This window comes from Bubalus bubalis, chromosome 2 (assembly GCF_019923935.1).
Source record: "Bubalus bubalis isolate 160015118507 breed Murrah chromosome 2, NDDB_SH_1, whole genome shotgun sequence".
In the NCBI taxonomy this organism is placed as follows: Eukaryota; Metazoa; Chordata; class Mammalia; order Artiodactyla; family Bovidae; genus Bubalus; species Bubalus bubalis.
Window position 1 is genome coordinate 164264320 of NC_059158.1, and position 22263 is coordinate 164286582.

The 22263-nt window shown below is 44.0% G+C and overlaps 1 protein-coding gene across 2 annotated transcripts in view; it reads right to left on the reverse strand.

Moving 5' to 3' along the window:
* The window catches only part of AP1S3 (adaptor related protein complex 1 subunit sigma 3), a 67985-nt gene extending 58889 nt beyond the window's left edge, over window positions 1–9096 (reverse strand). Inside the window, exon 1 of one of the 2 annotated variants that reach the window (XM_006069693.3) lies at window positions 8885–9096. In XM_006069693.3, coding sequence (XP_006069755.1) covers window positions 8885–8995 — 111 coding nt within the window. In that variant the 5' untranslated portion in view covers window positions 8996–9096. Of the gene's footprint in view, window positions 1–8788 lie in introns of both variants that reach the window. The other variant, XM_044937890.1, reaches the window with a different exon arrangement.
* Window positions 9097–22263: the final 13167 nt, after the last annotated feature.

Here is a 22263-nt window from a genome sequence, read left to right on the forward strand (position 1 = left end):
TTGAAGTCACATTTCATATAATTTAAAAGGTATTACATTCAAATATAAAAAAACTGAAGGATCTAACAGAACACAATAAAAAGGGAATCTTTTTAAACACCAGATGCTTAAAGTTCTTCCCCAAAACAATCAGTGTCTCTAGCGTACTCTTCTGGAAGTTTGATGTTTATATGTAGGCATATGTGTGTCCTGATTTTACACAAATGGGGAAATAATGTACAGGATCTAAGCTGACAAGTGACACTACACCTGACAATCAGGCAGAACTGGGAGGTGCTAGAGAAGACATGGCATCCTGCGCCCAGGGCTCCACGGGCATGCAAACGTGATGTCAGCAGCAGAAGCACTAACCCGAGGATTTAATCTACAGCATATGGGGGCACAGATACGGCTCTGAACTCTCCATCCAGCCAGAACGTGTACAGGAAGTGACCAAGCGCAGTGTGAGGCAGCTGGACGAACGGCCCCACCACCTCAGGACAAGAAGGGACAGGGTGGCAGGATGTGACGGAGCCACCAAAACCAACACTGCTAGGGTCCCTGCATAAAATGAGGTAAATGAAGTAAAAATGAGATGATGACTAACAAATGCTTTGGGAGTATAACTCTCTTCTGTGTGCTTGATACAAAATACATATTAAAAAAATACATATTAAGAAAGCTTACAGAACTCCCCTCACCCACCACTCTACCCGGAAAGTGGCCTCCAGGAGAGTTTCCAGGTTATTCAATACAACTTCTGTGGCCCAGATCCAGGGCTGGTTTCTGTGGACACTGGGGCCATAGATTCAAAAAGGCACCATCCTTGATTTAACGCTCTGCAGACATCATCTTGAAATTCTCAATAAATTCTGAGCAAGGGCTCCCACATTTTCATTTTTCACTGACTGCCACAAATTATGGGCTTCCCAAGTGGCGCCAGTGGTAAAGAACCTGCCTGCCAATGCAGGAGACATGAGATGCAGGTTCGATCCCTGGGTCAGGAAGATCCCTTGGCGGAGAACATGGCAACCCACTCCAGTATTCTGGCATGGAGAATCCCCAAGGACAGAGGAATCTGGTGGGCTACGGTCCAAAGGACCACAAAGAGTCGGACAAGAATGAGTGAATTGGCATGCACACACACACCACAAATTACATAGCTAGTCCTGCCTGAAACATTGTTTGTCGTAGGGCAGGTGTTCAATATATTTGTCAAATATACACATGAATGAACTTCCCTGGTGGTCCAGTAGTTAAGACTCTGTGCTTCCAAGGCAGAGTACCCGAGTTCAATCCCTGGTTGGGGAAGTTCTGCACATCTTGCAGTGTGGCCCCAAAAAGGGAAAAAACTACACACATGAGTGAATTAGTGGAACCTGAGGTAGGACATGAGTCTACAGATCAAACCACAGCCTCCAGGCCAATTCTGGCTCTCCCACCTGCTTTGGTAAATAAAGCTTTATTAAAACACAATCAAAGCCATTTGCCTCTTGTCCATGGCTGCTTTCACTCTACAACAGAAGGGCTGGGTAATAGGGACAAAGACTACATAGGGCCCAGAAAGCCTGAAATATTTACAGTCTGGCTCTTTACAGAAAAGATGTTTCGGACATCTGCCTTAGAACACTGTCTCAAATTTCTCTTCCCAAATAACTGTAATAGCAGAAAAGGCAGGTAGGTGTGTGAGACCTGGAGGGTTAGCCTTAAGCAACTGAAGCTTCAATACTCTGGCCACCTGATGCAAAGGGCTGACTGATCATTGGAAAAGATCCGGATTCTGGGAAATACTGAGGAGAGGAAGAGAAGGGGGAAGCAGAGAATGAAATCCTTAGATGCAGACATGAGTTTGAGCAAACTCTGAGAGATAGTGAAGGACAGGGTAGCCTAGCAAGCTGCAGTTCATGAGGTTGTAAGAAGTCAGACATGACTTAGTAACTGAACAACAACAAACTAGTCAGAAACAAGCTATTTCTTAGGGTTTTATTTTTAAAGTTTATGTGAATTTTGTATCTTGGACCCAAATACATTGATGTTTTAATGCAAAAAAAAAATCTTTTAATCTACAATGAGCTGGATGGGTTGTTTTTATCTCTAGAAGTCCCCCCTTGACAAGGGTGGTTATACAAAGGGCAGACGCACCACAGTTTGCAGACCACATGTGACCTTAGTTCCTCCTCAATAGCCCAGCATGGAAGGAAGACTCCTGGAGCATCTCACTGGCCACTGAACCTTGCCACACACCCACCATTTCTTACCATCCCAGAAGCCCTGCTAGAGAAGATACAACAAGGACATAAAACACAGAATCCCACACGCCTCTGTTCTCGACTGAATATAATATAGGTCTATACTCTATCACACTGAGGGACTAATGAGTGGTCATATTCTTTTTCCCCAGGCAGTTTCCAGAAACCATTTAGAGAGAGCTATTTCAGAACCCAGTTCTTCCTGTTGGGAAGTTTTCAGACTTTGGACTTCGTGGGAGATTTTTTGAAGGCCAGCTTCCTCATAATAGTCAGCCGCATTTCATTTCTAATCGAAACAATTTTCAGTACCCCCTTTCCACTGTTAAAATTCTTAAGTTATCCCATGTTAGCAAGAAGTTCATTTTCTCTAGCTACTCAGAATGCTGGCAAGACAGCTCAGTACACTTCAGAGAGGATTTTAGGGGTGTCTGCCTCTGATCTCTGTGTGCATTCTTTAACATCACAGGATTTGGGGGCTTCACACCGTGGAAAGGGAATTTCTCCTCAGCAAAGAATTGCATCAGAGTAAAACTAGATACACCAGAAAGGGAGACTGTAAGAGAGGCAAAGATAGACTACAGGAAAGAAGGAACCTCAGTGAAGCCTCAGCTCACTGGGAGAATCTCTGCATAGTAACAAGAAAATAAAATTGAAGGAATGATTTATAGAGATGTCAAGGAATGCTAATCTTTGAGGACTCAGGAGGCTTCTTTATTTTTTTTTTTCCATGTAGGATCTTAGTTACCCAACCAGATATTGAGCCTATTTCCCCAGCACTGGGAACACAGGGTTATAACCACTGGACTGCCAGGAAAGTTTCCACAGGAGGTTTCTTTATTTGTGTTAGGGGTTATTTTATCCTTATGTCTTAATCTGTAATAAAATAATTCATGGAACCTGAAAGGACAGATGTTAAAAACAGCTGTGTATTTGCGGCAAATACACAATCAGCTGACCATTTCCTTCCCTCTGTTTTTAATAAAATACCACACAAAAATTGTAAGCTGTTGACAGTATTTGTCACAAAACCAGTCATGGGAATTCAGAAGTAACAATCCCAGTGAGGGGTAAATACAAATCTCATTGGTGTTGCTGGGAGACACATGAGAAGGGCCTATTGTAGATGAACCCTCTTGGGAGAACAGAGTGTCTATTCCCAAGCCCTCTACCCACAGTAGGTACTTGCCAGCAGTCAGATCACACTCAGAGGAGTGTGGTCATTACTGTTAAGAGGCTTCCTCACCCTCAAATTGGAATTTTCTTTAGACGTAAAAAGCTTTTTTTTTTGCTTTTTTTTTTTAATGGACCTAGCAGAAGAAGAAGATATTAAGAAAAGGTGGCAAGAATACACAGAAGAACTACACAAAAAAGATCTTCATACCCAGATAACCACAATGGTGTGGTCACTCACCTAGAGCCAGACATTCTAGAATGCGAAGTCAAGTGGGCCTTAGGAAGCATCACTACAAACAAAGCTACTGGAGGTGATGGAATTCCAGTTAAGCTATTACAAATCCTAAAAGATGATGCTGTGAAAGTGCTGCACTCAATATGCCAGCAAATTTGGGAAATTCAGCAGTGGCCACAGGACTGGAAAAGGTCAATTTTCACTCCAATCCCAAAGAAAGGCAACGCTAAAGAATGTTCAAACTACCGCACAAGTGCACTCATCTCACATGCTGGCAAAGTAATGCTCAAAATTCTCCAAGCCAGGCTTCAAAAGTATATGAACCCTGAACTTCCAGATATTCAAGCTGGATTTAGAAAAGGCAGCAGAACCAGAGATCAAATTGCCAACATCCGCTGGATCATAGAAAAAGCAAGAGAATATCAGAAAAACATCTACTTCTGCTTTATTGACTACGCCAAAACCTTTGACTGTGTGGATCACAACAAACTGTGGAAAATTCTTGAAGAGATGGGAATACGAGACCACCTGACCTGCCTCCTGAGAAATCTGTATGCAGGTCAAGAAGCAACAGTTAGAACCCAACATGGAAAAATAGACTGGTTCCAAATCGGGAAAGGAGTACATCAAGGCTGTATATTGTCACCCTGCTTATTTAACTTATATGCAGAGTACATCTTGAGAAATGCCGGGCTGGAGGAAGCACAAGCTAGAATCAAGATTGCCGGGAGAAATATCAATAACCTCAGATATGCAGATGACACCACTCTTATGGCAGAAAGTGAAGAAAAACTAAAGAGCCTCTTGATGCAAGTGAAAGAGGAAAGTGAAAAAGTTGGTTTATAACTCAACATTCAAAAAACAAAGATCATGGCATCTGGTCCCATCACTTCAGGGCAAACAGATGGGGAAACAATGGAAACAGTGAGAGACTTTATTTTCGTGGGCTCCAAAATCACTGCAGATGGTGACTGCAGCCATGAAATTAGAAGATGCTTGCTCCTTGGAAGAAAAGGTATGACAAACCTAGTAAGTATATTAAAATGCAGAGACATTACTTTGCTGACAAAGGTCCATCTAATCAAAGCTATGGTTTTTCCAGTAGTCATGTATGGATGTGAGAGTTGGACTATAAAGAAAGCTGAGCACTGAAGAATGCTTTTGAACTGTGGTGTTGGAAAAGACTCTTGCGAGTCCCTTAGACTGCAAGGAGATCCAACCAGTCAATCCTAAAGGAAATCAGTCCTGAATATTCACTGGAAGGACTGATGCTGAAGCTGAAACTCCAATACTTTGGCGACCTGATGCACAGAACTGACTCCTTGGGAAAGACCCTGATGCTGGGAAAGACTGAAGGCAGGAGGAGAAGGGGATGACAGAGGATGAGATGGTTGGATGGCATCGCCAACTCGATAGACATGAGTTTGAGCAAGCTCTGGGAGTTGGTGATGGACAGGGAAGCCTGGCGTGCTGCAGTCCACAGCGTCACAAAGAGTAGGATACGACTGAGCAACTGAACTAAACTGATAGTTGCTTTACAGTGTTGTAAAGCTATGGCTTCCGTCATCAGTCAGTTGGTAAAGAATCCGCCTGCAATGCAGGAGACCTCAGTTCAATTCCTGGGTTGGGAAGATTCCCTGGAGAAGGGACAGGCTACCCATTCCAGTATTCTTGGGCTTCCCTTGTGGCTCAGCTGGTAAAGAATCTGCCTGCAATGCAGGAGACCTGGGTTCAATCCCTGGGTTGGGAAGATCTCCTGGAGAAGGGAAAGGCTACCCACTCCAGTATTCTGGCCTGGAGAATTCCATGGAATGTATATGCCATGGGTCCATTCACATACAAATGATGTAATTTCATTCCTTTTAGTGGCTGAGAAATATTCCATTGTAGATATGTACCACCAACCAAAACAACAATACATGCTAGTTACAATTTATTTAAACCTGAGACAATAAAAATGATACATCAGGTAGGGAGGGGGACTCACAGCAGGGTCTCCAGGTTCAGAGTTAGATATCTCCACCCTTATTCTTGGCAACTCCTTTTCACTGTTCCCATTTCTCTGTAATACAACAAGATTATGATGCACATGGAAGCTTGGAATTACCCTATTTAGGAAAAGGAAGGACTTATGCTGATTCAAACATGGATTCTGATACAGGAATAACTTTACAGTTCAGTTTGGGAAGGTCTCTCTCTCAAGTCAAATGCAAAATCACATAAAAAAATCCTTGACTTTTTTTTAACATAAGTCTATTTTACTTTAGATAATAACATATATTATGAGAATTGGAATTGCAACACAAGAAGGTGCTTACTGATGTTTCAAAAAGGGTCATCACTTGAGATTCTTTCAATGGGTAATTTCCCAATTTTGTTCACAATGTGATGTTAAAAGTCACCTCAACTTTTCAGAAGCATGATGACTACATAAAACAAAGTCCACATGCATTTTTATTAAGGGTGTTCCCAAAGCCTTTCAAACTTCACCCTGTAAATCCTCATTGATATCTGCTTGGTGATGGTGGTGGTCTAAGTCATATCCAACTCTTTGTGACCCCACGGACTATAGTCCATCAGGCTCCTCTGTCCAAGGGAAAACAAATACATAAAGGAGCAAAGTTTTAAAATCCTCCTTCTTCCATCAACACTGGCAACCATGCAATAGTAAATTCTCCCCAGTTAAGTGTTTAAGTGCACTGGGCTCACAGCCAGTGGGGATCTCTGAAAACACAATAACCCTAGCTTTATTTCCCAAGATAGAGATTTCTAAAACAAAGGCAGGGTGCAAAAGTACAAAGCTGATGCAAACAGAACCACCCAGCTATAAGCATTGCCCCTAGATGCAAAGTGTATGAAACTTCTGCCCTTGAAATCTAGATCACTGGCCCAGTGGAACCAAGGACCATTTTCTGTGTGTAGGTACCAGCAGGATGATGTGGGCATCTTCCAGTTTCCTAGCAGCAAGAGTCAGGAACGAAGCAGAAGAAAAACAAAGCGATCCTCACTAAAAAGCCTAGAGATGCAGGGCAATGGGGAGGGCCACTTATGCTTCTCTGCCACATGACAGTAATAAAAGATAGGAAGTGACAGACACTGAGCACTTACAATGGGCAAAGCTGGTCTACCAGCTTTCACTTGCATTCATGCACAGAACCTGCCTGGGACTCTCTTCACTCTTAAAAACTCAGCCCCAAATAATAAAAATAAGGTATTAATTAAATGAAACAACAAAACATGTATATATATTTTTTAAAATTCAGCCCCAAAGACTTTTTGTTTAAGTTGTATTGATGTTTACTGTATTGTGAATTTAAGTACAGAAAAAATTTAGAGACTTATTAATTCACTTAAAAACTATAATCAACCTGTTACACATTAACAGAAACTCTTTAATGAACAGTAACAATGTTTTCCAAAGGAAAAAAAATGGGAAGAATGGCATTGTTTTACATTTTGGCAAATTTCCTTAAAGTCTGGCTCAATAGAAGACAGCTGGACTGGCCTACTGCTTTTGCATTCACTCTGCTGCACTCTCCCAGGTCAGGTTAACCTTGAGAAAACATCATGTATACTCATGTAGGAATGAACGTGTAAAGGGTAAATAATACCTTTGTGTTATTATGAAAAGAGTTTTGGCCTTCTGGACTCTAAAAAACCTTGGGGACTCCTAAGTGTATCCAGACCAAACTTTGAGAACCACTGCCTTATGAGTTAGGATCAATTATTACCTCTACTTTATAAATGAGCAAACTGGCATAGAGAGGTCAAGGCATGATACAAGGACATGTTGCTGGGACAGGTCAGAGCAGGTAAAATGCAAAGAGCATAATACTTTCATTTGGTTGCTTGTTGCAAGAACTAACTGAGATCACGAAGGTAGAAGGTAGAGTTGGTTATCACAGGCACTCAAAACCATCAATATCTCCCATTGAGCAAGGTCTGATGAAAAACTAGGGAAACTGCACATTTTTGATCAACTCATCATTGACACCAGCAAGAAAAAAATAAAACTCCACTGCAAGTGTTGTCCAGAACTTGTACCAGCTTTCTGGATGGAAGATTTTTGCAACTCACAAACTCCAGGGCCTCATTCCATTCTTCATGAGGCAAACGATGCAGTGTGCTGCACATATGTCACTGTGTTCCTTGGGAAACCTGAGCAAGCCAGGAGAGTTGCTCCATTATTTACAGGTTCCTTTTTGCACCATGCTGTATTTACAAGGAACCCTCAACAAACAACAATGGCACCTCCAGTCTATGCAGCCAAACCTAGGAACCACCATCTGTGATCTTCTGGACCAGGAGCTCAGCACTCCGCTGCCCTCCTTGTCCATCAACTTTTGTAACCCTCGGGGCCTTCCTGCTCCACCTGCAGCGGGTACTCAAGTGCAGAGTGCGGTCACTTTTGTTCCTCCTTTGATTTGGGAAGTGAGCTCACCTGGGGAAGTGGAACTCAGTGCTGTTCAGGCCACTGCATACTCAAAAAAAAAAAAAAAAAAAAAACCTACCCTGAACAGAAGGCAAGGTCGAGAGGCGCTTAAAGCTATTGCTTCCATCAACTGCAACCAGGTCTCTCACCTGGATCACTGGTCCCCTTCCACTCGGGTGGAATAAAATCCAAACTCCTTAACTGGGCTTATGAGGATGTCTTATCTGGTACCTGACTACCTGTCCCACTAGAAGCAAGGGTTCCTCCTCTCTGGCCTTTGCTCTCACTGCTCCCACTACCTGCAATGCCCCCCTAGGACTTCCAACAGCTCAGATGTCACCTCCTCAGGGAGGCCTTCGCTTCCTGCCCCTCTTTTATAGCTGCCTCTCCATCCCTGCATCCGGTTGTACTTGAGACTTCACAGCACTTACTCTCGGAAGTTATCTCGATTTTACTGGTCTATTACTCATCTCCCTCCTTCCACATCCTCCTCCTAGAAGATAAGCCGCCAACAGCCAGGGCTCCACCGGGTCCCCACGACGTCTCCGCCGCCTGGCCCCGCGCCTGGCACAGACTAAGCGCTCAGCAAAAACGGTCGAATGAATGAAGCAGCGGCGCCCCGTGGCCGCGAGGGACTCGAGCTGGCGTCCCTGGTGTCCCGGGCCGGGGTCGGGATGGCGGGGTGGGGGACCGCGCGGCGCGACCGGGCTGCTCCCTTACCGGCCTCGCGCCCGGCCCGGCGGTGCAGGTGCTTGGGGAGGGCGCCCTCACACACCCGCTGGGGTCCGCGCCGCCGCCCAGCTCTCCCGCACTCACCATGGTGGCTGGGCCGCCGCCGTCCCCGGCCGGTGAGGGACGAGCGCGGGGGACGCGAGGACGAGACGCGAGCGCTGGAGCCGGCGCGGCTGACAGGTGAGGCGCCCGCATCAGACCATGGCTGCTTCCCACAATGCCCTCGAAGCGAAAGTTTGCAGACTCCGCCCCCCGCCGCTGCTCTCCCTTCCCTCCCGCTCCACCTGCTCCCTCCCTACCGCACTTCCTCCCCCAACCCGCCGCACCTCCCTCCTTCCCCTCCTCCTCTCCCTCCTCCCGCTCTTCCCCTTTCCTCATCTCTTCTCACCCTCCTTTCTCCTCCCCTCTCCTCCCTGTTTCGCGACTCCCTTCTTTCTCCTCTCTCCTCCGGCCCCGCCTCGCCTCCGATGGCCCCGCCCCACCTCCGATGGCCCCGCCCCGCCTCAGCTGGCTCCGCCCCGCCCCGCGGCGCGCGGGCGGCCCTAGGTGCGAATACACCTGCGCGCAGACCTCGGCATCCGGCCTGATCTGCGGTGCGCGGAGCACAAAGAGCTCCGCGGGTTCCGCACTGCGGAGCCCTGCGCGGGGAGCGCGAAAGGAACTACTTTCCTGATTCACCCGCGCCGTGAATGTGATTTCATTCATTCCGCAAACGTTGATCAGACCTGGCTAAGAGATTTCCCCAGACACTTGGGGCGGGAAGTGTCACTGGTTGTCTCCTCCTGAACCACGTAAGGGAGGGAGCATTTGGTAGAGCAGGAACCAGAAGCGATCTCTTGCCGCCGAGTTGTTTTTTTTTCTTCGTGTGTGTGTGTGTGTGTGTGTGTATACAATCCAAGAACATAGGTCATTTTAAGCAGACCCGATTTTAAGAACTTTCTCCTAAGACTCTGGCGTGGACTTCCTAATCTTTTTTCTTCTCCCCTTGGTTTTTCTTAAGCCTGGAGTTGCCACCTGGGGCGTTAGAAGTCTCCAAACCCTAAGTTGTACGTAGTGTTTTTGAGTGCATTTTTATGTTCTTTTGGTTGAGTCGGTTGGTTTTACCAAATACCTAAAGAGATTTGTGACCCTGAAAAGGTTAAGAACCTTTGCCTGAGTGGTTTCTGGAAATCAAAACTGGTAAAAAAATCCTCAGATCTGCCTTGTACGGTGTGATCCAGCCCAGGTGACCTGGAGATATAAGCTCCATATCCCCCGTGCGCCTGCTCCTTGGAAGAAAAGCTATGACAAACCAAGACATCGTATTAAAAAGCAGAGACATTGCTTTGCCAACAAAGGTCCCACAGTCAAACCTATGATTTTTCCAGCAGTCATATAGGGATATGAGAGTTGGACCTTAAAGAAGGCTGAGCACTGAAGAATTGATGCTTTCAAACTGCGGTGGGGGAGAAGACTCTTGAGAATCTCTTGGACAGCAAGGAGATCAAACAGTCTACCCTAAAGGAAATCAACTCTCTATATTCATGAAGAACTCATGCTGAAGCTGAAGCTCCAATGCTTTAGCCATCTGATGTGAAGAGCCAAGTCACTGGAAAAGACCCTGATGCTGGGAAAGAATCAGGGCAGGAAGCGAAGGGGCAACAGAAGATGAGATGGTTGGAGGGCATCACCGTCTTAGTGGACATGAGTTTGGGCAAATTCCAGGAGGTAGTGAAGGACAGGAAAGCTGGGTGTGCTTCAGTTCATGGGGTTGCAAAGAGTCAGACGTGGCTTAGCAACTGAAAAACAGCAAGCCACATCCATGCATTGTTGACGCCACATTAATCAGAGCCCTACACAAGGAACCTGGGGGATCCAGCTGGGAACCAGCAAGATACTTTCTTCGGAAGCTTATACTTTCTTTTGGCTCAACAAATAATAAACAAGTGAATAAATCATTACAAAGTAATGAATACTAAGTAGGTGAGAACATTACCAAGAAGATGAATACAGGTTGCTGGACAGGAACAGAGGAAGCTACAGTTATTTAGCTGGGGCACCTGGAAAGGCTTCCCCCAGGGAGGTGACATGAGATGTGGAGGTGAGATGTCAGTGCACTGAAGAAAAGAAGGGGAAAAAAAAGGATTGTCCTTCTCAAAGATCTTAAAGAAAACCTCTGTGGCTGGAGTTAAGTGAGAGGAGGTCAAAAGGTGGGCAAGAGGCAATGGGTCTTTCCTACCTTAAGGCAACTCGTTTACTAAAACCCCCAAGATTGCAGTTTCAAACCTGGAAATTCTCAACAGGCTCACTGCCTCCTTGTCCTGATGGCTTCCACCCCTGGTGTGGTGGCATCTGCCCAGAGTACTCTGCTGCTAAGTCCCTTCAGTCATGTTCGACTCTGTGAGACCCCATAGACAGTAGCCCACCAGGCTCCCCCGTCCCTGGGATTTTCCAGGCAAGAACACTGGAGTGGGTTGCCATTTCCTTCTCCAATTCATGAAAGTGAAAAGTGAAAGGGAAGTTGCTCAGTCATGTCCAACACTTAGCGACCCCATGGACTGCAGCCTACCAGGCTCCTCCGTCCATGGGATTTTCTAGGCAAGAGTACTGGAGTGGGGTGCCATTGCCTTCTCCGAGTACTCTAGAAGAGGATTATTTAAGAAATAATTAAACCCCAGGCTATGGGATGAGTTTGCCTCCTGACAGAGGATCTGCAATTTACTGTAAATTTAGAAGAGCTGTTTTCTAAGCAAAGTCTACCCCCAAGGTTCATTTTCTTCCTATCTTGGGCATTTTGGGCTTCAGTCTAAACTTTGTGCCTCCTGCTTGCTATCTGACTTCAGGGCTCACCCCTGTCCCATTCACCTTGCCCATTCTGCAAAGCTTCTGCTTTAAGGATATTGTTGCCATTGGAAAGAGATGGGAATGCTAAAGGTGAGGCTTAAAGCTAAAGAAATCTTGATGCTCTTGTCATGACAGTTAAGTAAAAGATAAAAGCAGAAGAAAATTCCCTTACTATGTGGCCCAGACTAGGAAAAGTTTGGTTTGAGAATAAGAGCATCCTTTGTCTGTCTTCCCACATGACCTTGCTGAGAGGGGCAGAGGATGCTCTCCTGGGTTTTTTCTCACTAATGTTCTTCCCTCCAGATTCCCACATCACACCCTAAATCACTCTTGGGGCTGGACACTTTACATAAGTGGTCTTATCTGGCCCTCAAACAGCCTCCAAAAGAAGGAGTTCTTTGCCCACTGTACAGATGAGAGCCTGAATCTCAGAGGCATTGAGATCAAACCAAGCACAGACAACTAATCAGAGGCAGAACTGAGCCTGGAATCAAGGCACTGAGGTTCAAGTTGATTCCTACTGAAGCCTCACACCTGGTAGAGCCACACAGGACACACACTGGGGAATAAACAATGTTTATTCAAAACACCCATGGGTCATAGTGGAATAGCATGCATTTTTGAGTCTTGACTTCCCTAGCCCATCTTTGCTCCCTTTTGACCTTCACAGCAGGTCTACTATTAAGAAGGCCAATCCCAGGGAGTACCCAGAGGCCCTGTAAATCAAGATGCTCTACTGGGGAGATGGTCCTGAAAGTGCCTTTGATTCTAAATCTGCTGTCATAAGCAGAAGCCAGAAAGCATGGTACGTGACAGATGATTCAGATCAGGTCGTCTGTGAGCTGATTCGTGTAATTCTGTGCACAAAGCCCTGGTATTAGGTCAACTCGATTTGTGAGTTTCACTTCTCAGATGACTCTATAACTGCACATTAACAGAAAGAACAGAGAATACAAAAGCCACCATGAGGTCCACAGAAGAGGAAGGGGGTGGCGTTACAAATCAGGGACATGATAATAAAGTAAAACACTGATAGTCCATAAACCAGAATACTGACTGTCTGGAAATTGAGAAAAGTCAAGCTGCAAGTTTTACAATATAGAAGAAACAAAGAAGAAGCCAGCTTCAAAGCCAGCCTATGCAATTCCTCCATGGCAGCATGCATTTGACTAAAGCCCCGCTGTTCTTCAGTGTGTTCCCATGAGTGTCTTAAGCAATCAACATCCCCAGTAATCCCCTCTGAATTGTCTAGGAATTCACCTTGTCATGGGGAAACTTGTGGCCTTATGTTTTTAGAAAACTTCTTCTCTTTTCAAAACTGGACAGTTTTATTCCAAATAAAAGAACCTTATCCAATGTATCTCTAAAGAATATTTTCAAAACGTTTTCAGTTAAAAAATAATATAGGTTCACTGTAGGTTTGGAAAATATAGGAGAGTGTTATTCTAAAGCCTCATTCCTAATCTTACCATCAAGAAATAAACACTGTTGGAACTTCCCTGGTGATTCAGTGGTTAAGAATATGCCTGCTAATGCAGGAGACATGGGTTCGATCTCTGGTCCAGGAAGATCCCACCTGCAGCAGGGCAACTAAGCCTGCACACCACAACTACTGAAGTCTGCACATGCTAGAGCCCGTGCTCTCCAACAAGAAAAGCCACTGCAATGAGAAATTCGCAACTAGAGAATAGCCACTGCTCACTGCAGCTAAAGAAAGCCCTTGAGCAACAATGAAGACCCAGCACAGCCAAATGTACAATGCATTAATTAATTTTTTTAAAAAAAGGAATAACCACTGTTATAGTTGGTGTATTTCCTTTTAGATTTGTATTTTACAGGCATAGAGGGCACGAGCAAAATTTAGTTTTTAAAACAAAAATGGGAATCCTACCATATGTACTATTTTATATTCTACTGATTGTTTTCTTGTTTGGGGCTTTTGGGGGGGCTGAGGGTAACAATTACTGAACAAATATTAATTGAGTATCTGCTTTGTACCAAGAACTGTGTTGGCCCTTGGGCATAGAACAGTGAGGCAGGGGGAAAGATATGAATGGTCCCTCTCAAGATGAGTATGCAGTGCTATAGGAAAGACAATTTTTTTTAAATAACATACATTAGTATATAATTATCAAAAAGAAAAACTGCTATGCAAACATGTCAGAAATCCTGACAGACATTTACTTTCCTCTCCAGGATACATTCTCCCTGCTGCCTGAAGTCCCAGTTTGGGTTTGGAGACCCAACATACACATAACTCTTCGCTTCAGGAGTAGCACATGGCCCAACAGCATCCTGGCAGATCAGAATGTTGTTCCCCAACAGAGACAGTGATTGGTCCTGAAACAGGCATATGCTTGGAGTTAAGTAACCCAAGCCATCAAGACTGAATTCTGGGGTATTAATTGGAATCCTCTTGGAGAAGTATATCCATTCTTCCCACTAGGTTTGAAGTTAAAGGAGGAAGCTGGAGCCATTGCAGCCATCGTAGCACCATGAAGAATGAACATCTCTTTGAAGTCATCACCAAAGAAATGGGGGCCAAGAGACAAGATGATAATCAGGTCCTCATGACATTTTTTGAGTCTCAGATCAAGCCTGAATTTTGCAGTTACCTGAACCAGTTTGGTTGTCACCATTTGGCTGGGTAAGATGATTCAGGGCGTAAATGAGTCAGGTAAGGTTTCTCAGAGGAAGGGAGGTATAAGATGAGGCCTGAGTCCTGGAGCAGGAGCCAGCATGAAGGAAGCAGCTGACGGGGAGAAACAGCGCGCAGGGTCCTGGAGCCGATGGAGCTTCAGAGCTCTGGACAAAGAAGCTTGAGCACACGCAGGGCCTCGGAGGCAGGATTAAAGATGCAGCATATGAGATCAAGAAATGAGAAGCTATTGAAGGCTTGCAAGTCGAGAAGGGCCAAAATTGTGGTTTAAAAATGTTTATTAACAATCCCACTTGCTGTGCTTTGGACAGCCGCATGGGCAGCAGACAAGAGAGGATTCAGAGACTTAAGTGGTCTTTACAATGTTTCGAGTGAGAGATGATGCAAGCTTCAGCCAGGAAGCTTGGTAATACATTTTTAGGTAATATTATTTTATGAGAATCTCTCAATATCAGTTTCTAGCTAGACACACACATACACAGGGAATTCTCTGCTGGTCCAGCGATTAGGACTCTGCCTTTCTACTGAAGGGCGGGTGGATTGGATCCCTGGTCTGGGAACTTAGATCCTACATGCCACAAGACAGGGCCAAAAAAAAAAAATTTAATGAAAAATACATAATACTTAATAGTCCATTCTTGAGCTATTCATGTTCTAGTCCCTTATAAGAAACCCATATGAAATTCTAGAAATCTAAGTCCTTACAACTAAATACTGAGATTGTTTCCACTTCTTATGTTATGAATATTACAATGGAAACCTTGTACATAAAATTTTTCTCCAAGTTTCTGGTTACATCAGGATAAATTAATAAAATTCAAACCACTGTTCAAAAGAATAAACCTTTTGAAGCCTCTCTATATATATCCATCAAGAAAGAGTGTCCCAGTTTATACTGGTCTACATTCCCACCAGTAACAAACCCAGGTAACTCTTCAATTAAGAATAAATTTCAGAACTTTCCTGGTAGTCCAGTGGTTAAGAATCCACCTGTCAATGTGGCAAACACAGTCCTGGTCCAAGAAGATCCCATGTGCTGAAGGGCCACTAACCCCTCGCTCCACAACCACTGAAGCTCTCACTCTAGAGCCCCTGCTCTGCAACAAGAGAAGTCACTGCAATGAAAAGCTCTCGCACATCACAACTACAGAGTAGCCCCCATTCCCTGCAACTAGAGAAAGCCTACTTGCAGCAACCAAGATCCTAAGCAGTCTAAAATAAATAAATAGATAAATAAAATAAAAGTTCAGTTTAAACAAGGTTGGGGCCTCCCAGGTGATGCTAGTGGTAAAGAACCCACCTGCCAATGCAGGAGAGTTAAGAGACACAGTTTCAATCCCTGAGTCAGGAAGATCCCCTGAAGGGAATGGCAGCCCACTCCAATATTCTCACCTGGAGAATCCCATGGATGGAGGAGCTTGGCAGGCTACAGTCCATGGGATCACAAAGAGTCAGACGCTACTGAGCAAACAGCATTAACTTACCAAGTCAGTGTATGGACCTCTCTCATTTTCACACTCACTTCCAAGTTTAGCTGAGATGTGGCGTGAGTTAAGATAGTGTTTCAAAGCCGCTAGTGTGGTTTTGCACCAATTTTTGAAGGGCACTAATGTCAGTCAAGGGCTTCCCTGGTAGCTCAGCTGGTAAAGAATCTGTCTGCAATGCAGGAGACCTGGATTCGATCCCTTGGTTGGGAAGATCTTCTGGAGGAGGGCATGGCAACCCACTCCAGCATTCTTACCTGGAGAATACCCATGACAGAGGAGCCTGGCAAGCTACAGTCCATGGGGTTGCAAAGAGTCGGACACGACTAAGCACAGCACAGCACGATGTCAGTCAAATAATTCCTGTTTCAGTTTTAGACAACAAGAATCTATTGATGTTTTTATAGCAGGGGCAAGGATGTCAGGAGGGGGTGCAGTGGAAAAGGTTAGCAGCGTGTGGCTGCAACAAAGCTGTCCTTGAAAGAGATAAACTTGAAAAGGTATTTGGCTGCAAGGCATAAGGACATGCTGCCAGAAGAAGTTGTTCAAACTGGATGCCCAATCAAGTGGGACCGTAAGTGTCTTTTTTGAGATCTGAAGAGAAACTAGTAACTTGGCCAAGAAATTCAGTGTGTGAATGTGATTTAATTTACTGACATGCATGTGAATTAACACACATGTGCATACACACACACACACACATATTCCAATGAAAACAAAGTTTCCACAAGCAGTTCCTTCAGGTAATGTCTTTTATTGATTACTGAGAAAGCAGTACATAAACTTTCAAGTTGTTTCCATTTCTGTATAAGTGTGTTTCCAACATGTTTTTCATGCAGTAGGGGTTTATGGAAAGAGGGTGTGAACTCCAGAGCCAGAGCTGTGGTGAGGTTGGGACAGATCCTTAAGGAAGATGGGAAAGCCAGAAAGTCAGATGCTGTAGGTTCACCATCACCCCTACAAGTTCTTGGTGGGGGTACTTTGAGTAGGCTCCTCCCTCTTCCGGGAAAGTCCTGGACTGCCAGGCCCTATTGGTCCCTCCGTGAGTTAATTACATCTATTTTCTCTAGAGACCACAAATGGGCTTTAAAAGCATAGCTACGTGCATATCACTAAGAGTGGGCTGCTCTAACATCCCATCTTGACATACTGAAGGATTCGTGCAGACATTGCAAATCCCTGAGAATGTGAACTTATTAAAGAATGAGGAAAATATCTCTGTGGTTACCTGCATCTCTGCCTTAGAGGTTTAATGGTACTTAACCAAATGATATATTAATATATATTGATTAATACTATTCAAATGTTTCTTTATCACACTGTAACTTCCAGATTGTCTTTAGAAAAGAAAAAAGGTACAAAGTATGCATGTGTGTGTGTGTGTGTGTGTGTGTGTGATTAAGCAAAATGCTTCCTGATGGCTATTGAATTCTTAAAAGTAATCTTTGGAATCTGACATTGGAATCTTTGGAATAAATGACTTACTAATGTCATCAAAGAAGATTTGTCAGGAAATGAATAATGTTATTCTTTTTTTCTAATCATAATGGTAATTTGGTTAAAGGCTAACTAAAGTAAAAATAAATGGAATGGGAGGAGTAGTTCCTGGGTTTCTCATCTTGTTAATCTGGTCAAATACAAGATACTTTAACTAAAGTAGGCTGATGGTTATCACTGCTTCACTGAAGGAGAAAAGAAAATGGAATGCGGATACAACTTGACATTGGCTGGCAGTTACAATTACGATTAAAAGTGCAGAATATGTCAGTGTGATGGATGCCAACTAAGCTCAAGAGCCTTTGAAACAATTCCTTGAGAGCTGGCCTTTGATCCTCCAGTCATGTTCAGAGACTTGCCTTGGTTTCAAAGTATTGGCATAATTCCTGGCAACAGCACTGCACTTTTGTCTGACTTATGCCACCATTTTCTCCTTACTTATTCCCACCCTACTTTGGAATTCTGAATGCTCAAACAATTGCCATGCTCCAGGAAGCTCTTGCGGCCACTCACGATATCCAGTGGTGACGCTGATGAGTTGCCTAAGGCATAGATATGTTGTTTGGGGCCAGATTTATAACTGGGGAGGAGGGGCCTTCACTGAAGCTTAATGCCACAGTGGTATCATCATTGCCAAGTGAAAGTCTTAGTCATTCAGTCATGACCGAATCTTTGCAACCCCATGGATTGTAGCCCACCAGGCTCCTCTGTCCATGGAATTCTCCAGGCAAGAATATTGGATTGGGTTGCCATTCCCTTCAAAGGATCTTCCAGACCCAGGGATTGAACCCAGGTCTCCTGCATTGCAGGTGGATTCTTTACCATCTGAGCTAACAGGGAAGCCCATCATCATTGCCAGTCTCCTGTGAAATATACTGGACTCCATGGCTGATATTTAAATATTGTATCAACCAGAGAATCCTTAGTCCTGATGTTCCTGATAAGCAACAACCTTTGGTTTTGTAGGATTTAGTCTAACTCCCCAGGTAATCCTGTGGTCATGTGTAGGATGAGCATGCCTTCAGAGTCATTAGATCCATGTATATGTTGGGCAAGGGATTGAACCTCAAAGCCAATGATTTCAAAATCCAAGGCAGGGAGTGGGAAGGGTGATGAAGAGTCAGAATCACCTAGTCCTCAAGTGAGTAGGGACAGGGAAAGAGTGGAGAGTTAACATGGCCCAGGGAAATGTGCTAGGATTGTCTTACGGAGGAGGAGTTTCTGCAATCAGATGCCCTAAGTGCAGGTCTAGTCTCTTTTCTGACCCACCAGGTGAATTTGGGCAAGATGCTTAATCTCATTGCACCTCTATTTCCTCATCTCCAAAATGGAGATAATCATTGTCATGCCTCCAGGGATTCATAGGAAATTAGGATTCCCTGGTGGCTCAGATGGTAAAGAATCCATCTGCAATGCAGGAGACCTGGGTTCAATCCCTGGGTTGGGAAGATCCCCTGGAGCAAAGGGAATGGGTACCCACTCCAGTATTCTTGCCTGGAGAATTCCATGGACAGAGGAGCCTGGCAGGCTATGGTCCATCGGGTCACAAAGAATTGGACACGAATGAGTGACTTTCACTTTCACTAAAGACACTGGCTATAGACCATGGGGTCGCAAAGAGGTGGACACAACTGAGTGACAGACCACAGGATTAAAAAGTCCACACTTAATAATTACAGTTGCTGCTACTAGTAGTAAATTTAATTCGTGTTAACTTTATCTTTTTTAATTAATTTATTTATTTTTTATTTCTGGCCTGGCTGAGTCTTCGTCGCTGCCTGGGCTTCTCGTTGCAGTGGCTTCTCTTGTTCTGGAGCATGGGTTCTAGAATGCAGGCTGCAGTAGTTGTAGCTCATGGGCTTAATTGTCCCAGGGCATGTAGATCCTCCTGGACCAGGGAATCAAACTCCTGTCCCCAGCACTGGCAGGCAGACTCTCAACCACTGTGCGTGCATGCTCAATCACTTTAGCTGTGTCCAGCTCTTTGTGACCCCATGGACCATAGCCCACCAGGCTCCTCTGTCCATGAGATTTTCCTGGCAAGAATACTGGAGCAGGTTGCCACACCCTCCTCCAGGGGATCTTCCCAACCTAGGGAGCAAATCCAAGTTTCCTTCATCTCCTGAATTGCAGGCGAGTCTTTATTGCTGAGCGATGGGGGAGTCCCTCAACTAGTGTACCACCAGGGAAGTCCAGCATTAACTTTATTTAAAAGCTGCCTTATTTCCTCACTGATCAAAACACCTTTTCCAAAGTCTGATGTGCCTTCTTAAAAGCATGTTTCACAGAAAAAAAAAAAAATTTTTTAAGCATATTTCAAAGCCATGGAAAGAGCTGAGTGGGGTGGAATGGTAGCTCCGTGTCTCCAGCCAGCTTGTCCCCAGCAGTGCAAGCCACACTTGACTTTCACACAAAACTCAAGCAATAGGCAGAGTAACACTCTGCACACACAAGCAGGACTTGGGTGATCACATGGTCTCAAGAATGTTTGGGGTCAGTGATGTCAATGCGTAGGGGAGATGGTCACCTAAGAAAATGTCAGCTCGCTGTTGCATTCAGGAACTTGTGAGAGAATGCTTTCCCTCCTTTGTTGAAAGAGATCAGGTTCTCTGCCTTATAATTTCTGTCCTTATAATGTTATGCCATCAAAATACTAAATTACATGCTGGCTTTTTAAAATAATAATAATAATTAACATTTACTAACTGCTTACTGTGATTTCAGTGGAAGACTTTAAATGTATTGCCTTATCTAATACAGTTATCCATTGATATGCGTTATTGTTTATAATTGCATTTTTATTGAAGTATAATTGATTTACAATGTTGTGTTAATTTCTGGTGTACAGCAAAGTGATTCATTTTGTGTGTGTGTGTGTGTATTCTTTTTCATTTTTGGCAGTGCCTCACAGCTTGTGGGATATTGTTCCCTGACCAGGGATTGAACCCAGGCTTTCAGCAGTAAAAGCACAGAGTCTTAACCACTGGACCACCAAGGAATTTACGTTTCTCATATTCTTTTCCTTTATGGTGTGTTATAGGATAGTGAACGTCATTCTCTGTGCTATATAGTAGGATCTTGTTGTTTAACTATTTTATATGTATTGGTGTGTATCTGTTCATTACAAATTCCTAGTTTATCCCTCCACTGCTTTCTCATAGTGTGTTTTCTATGTTCGTGAGTCTATTTCCGTTTTGCAAATAAGTTCATTTGAAATAAGTTCATTTTATCACATTTTTTATTCCACATAAAAGTTTTATCATATATTTGTCTTTGTCTGACTTACTTCACTTAGTATGATAATCTCTAAGTCCATCCATGCTGCTGCAAATGGCATTATTTCATTCTTTTATATGGCTGAGTAGTATTCCATTGTTTATGTATACTGCATCTTCTTTATCCATTCATCTGTTGATTAACATTTAGGTTCCTTCCATGTCTTGGCTATTGTAAATAGTGCTGCAATAAACATTGGGGTACATGTATCCTTTTGAATAAGAGTTTCCTCTAGATGTATGCCCAGAAATGGGATTTCAGGATTGTATATTTAGATTTTGTTTTACATAGTGGCTGCACCAGTTTACATCCCCACCAACAATATAGAAATGTTCCTTTTTCTCCATACCTTCTCCAACATTTATTATTTGTAGGTTTTTAGTGATAACCATTCTGAATGATGTGAGGTGATACCTCATTGTACTTTTTATTTATATTTCTCTAATAGTTAGCAAAGTTGAGCATCTTTTCACCTGCTTATTGCCAACTGTATGTCTTCTTTGGAGAAATGTCTTTTCAAGTCTTTTGCTCATTTCTTGATTGGGATGTTTTTGTTGTTGTTGCTGCTCTTGTTGATTTGTGTGAACTGTTTGTACATTTTGGAAATTAGGCCCTTGTCAGTCCCTTGGCTTTTTTCTATTATGGGTCAGTACTCTAAAAACAGCATTAGTAGGTACTAGATAATGGCTGTTAATTTTGTCTTTAATACAAACATACTGCCCTTTTGATCTAGGATTTTAAGACTTGGGTGAAGCAAACAACTAGCCAGATTCATTCAGTGGTGAGGTTTTCTTTGCAGGCTCAGTCCCTTCTTTATCTATTTTCTTAAACCACATGCTTTTCCTCTTTGGCTACTCATTTCCTCTCTGGTCACGCTTGTTTCATTTTGTTTCCACCCTGGTCACACACTTTGAAAAGTACTGAGATTGCTCCAGATATTGTGTATGTTGTTATCTCTCTTTTGTACATGAGGAAACTGAGGCTCAGAATGATGAAAAATTGTTAACATCACCTCAGTGGTAAAGTGCAGATAGAGCCGGGGTTCAGATTTGGGTAACTGTGGCTTCTAAGTCCATCATCTTTCCACTAAGGCGATCTTTCAGCCCCCAGCACGTGTTTTATCCAGACTTGAGCCTTTCTTTAGTCTTGTCCCCTTCATCCCCAACTCCAAACCTTCCAGTGCGTTAGAGGACAATTCTGTGTTTTGTTTTGCCATGCCACATGGCACGTGGGATCTCAGTTCCCCAACCAGGGATTGAACCTGTACCCCTTGTGTTGAAAACTCAGAGTCTTAACCACTGGACCATGGGGAAGCCCTCAACCACAATTCTGAAGAGGCTTCCCAGTCCTGCACACATCATTCATACCCTTCTTCAGCCTGAGGTATGCAGTCTCCACCTTAAACATGGGTCAGAGTCCCAAGGATGGGAAGGGTGAACTCAAACCCATGAGAAAGGTCCTGAAGTGGGAAGCTGTGAGAACTCTGGCCCTGCTCACTAGAGCCACTGAACTCCAAATTTTGGTGGCACAGAAGTAAGGAGAGCCCATGCTACTTCTCCCCTGTCTAGAGAAACGCAGACTCAGGATCTCTGTTCCAGGGCTTAGAGTGATGGCTCAGATTCTACTACAGGCTTTGATTTCAGTCCTGGTCTCACCACGCACCAACTCTGCCACCTTGGACTGATTGCCTAGCTTCTCTGTGCCTCGGTTTCCTCATCTGTAAA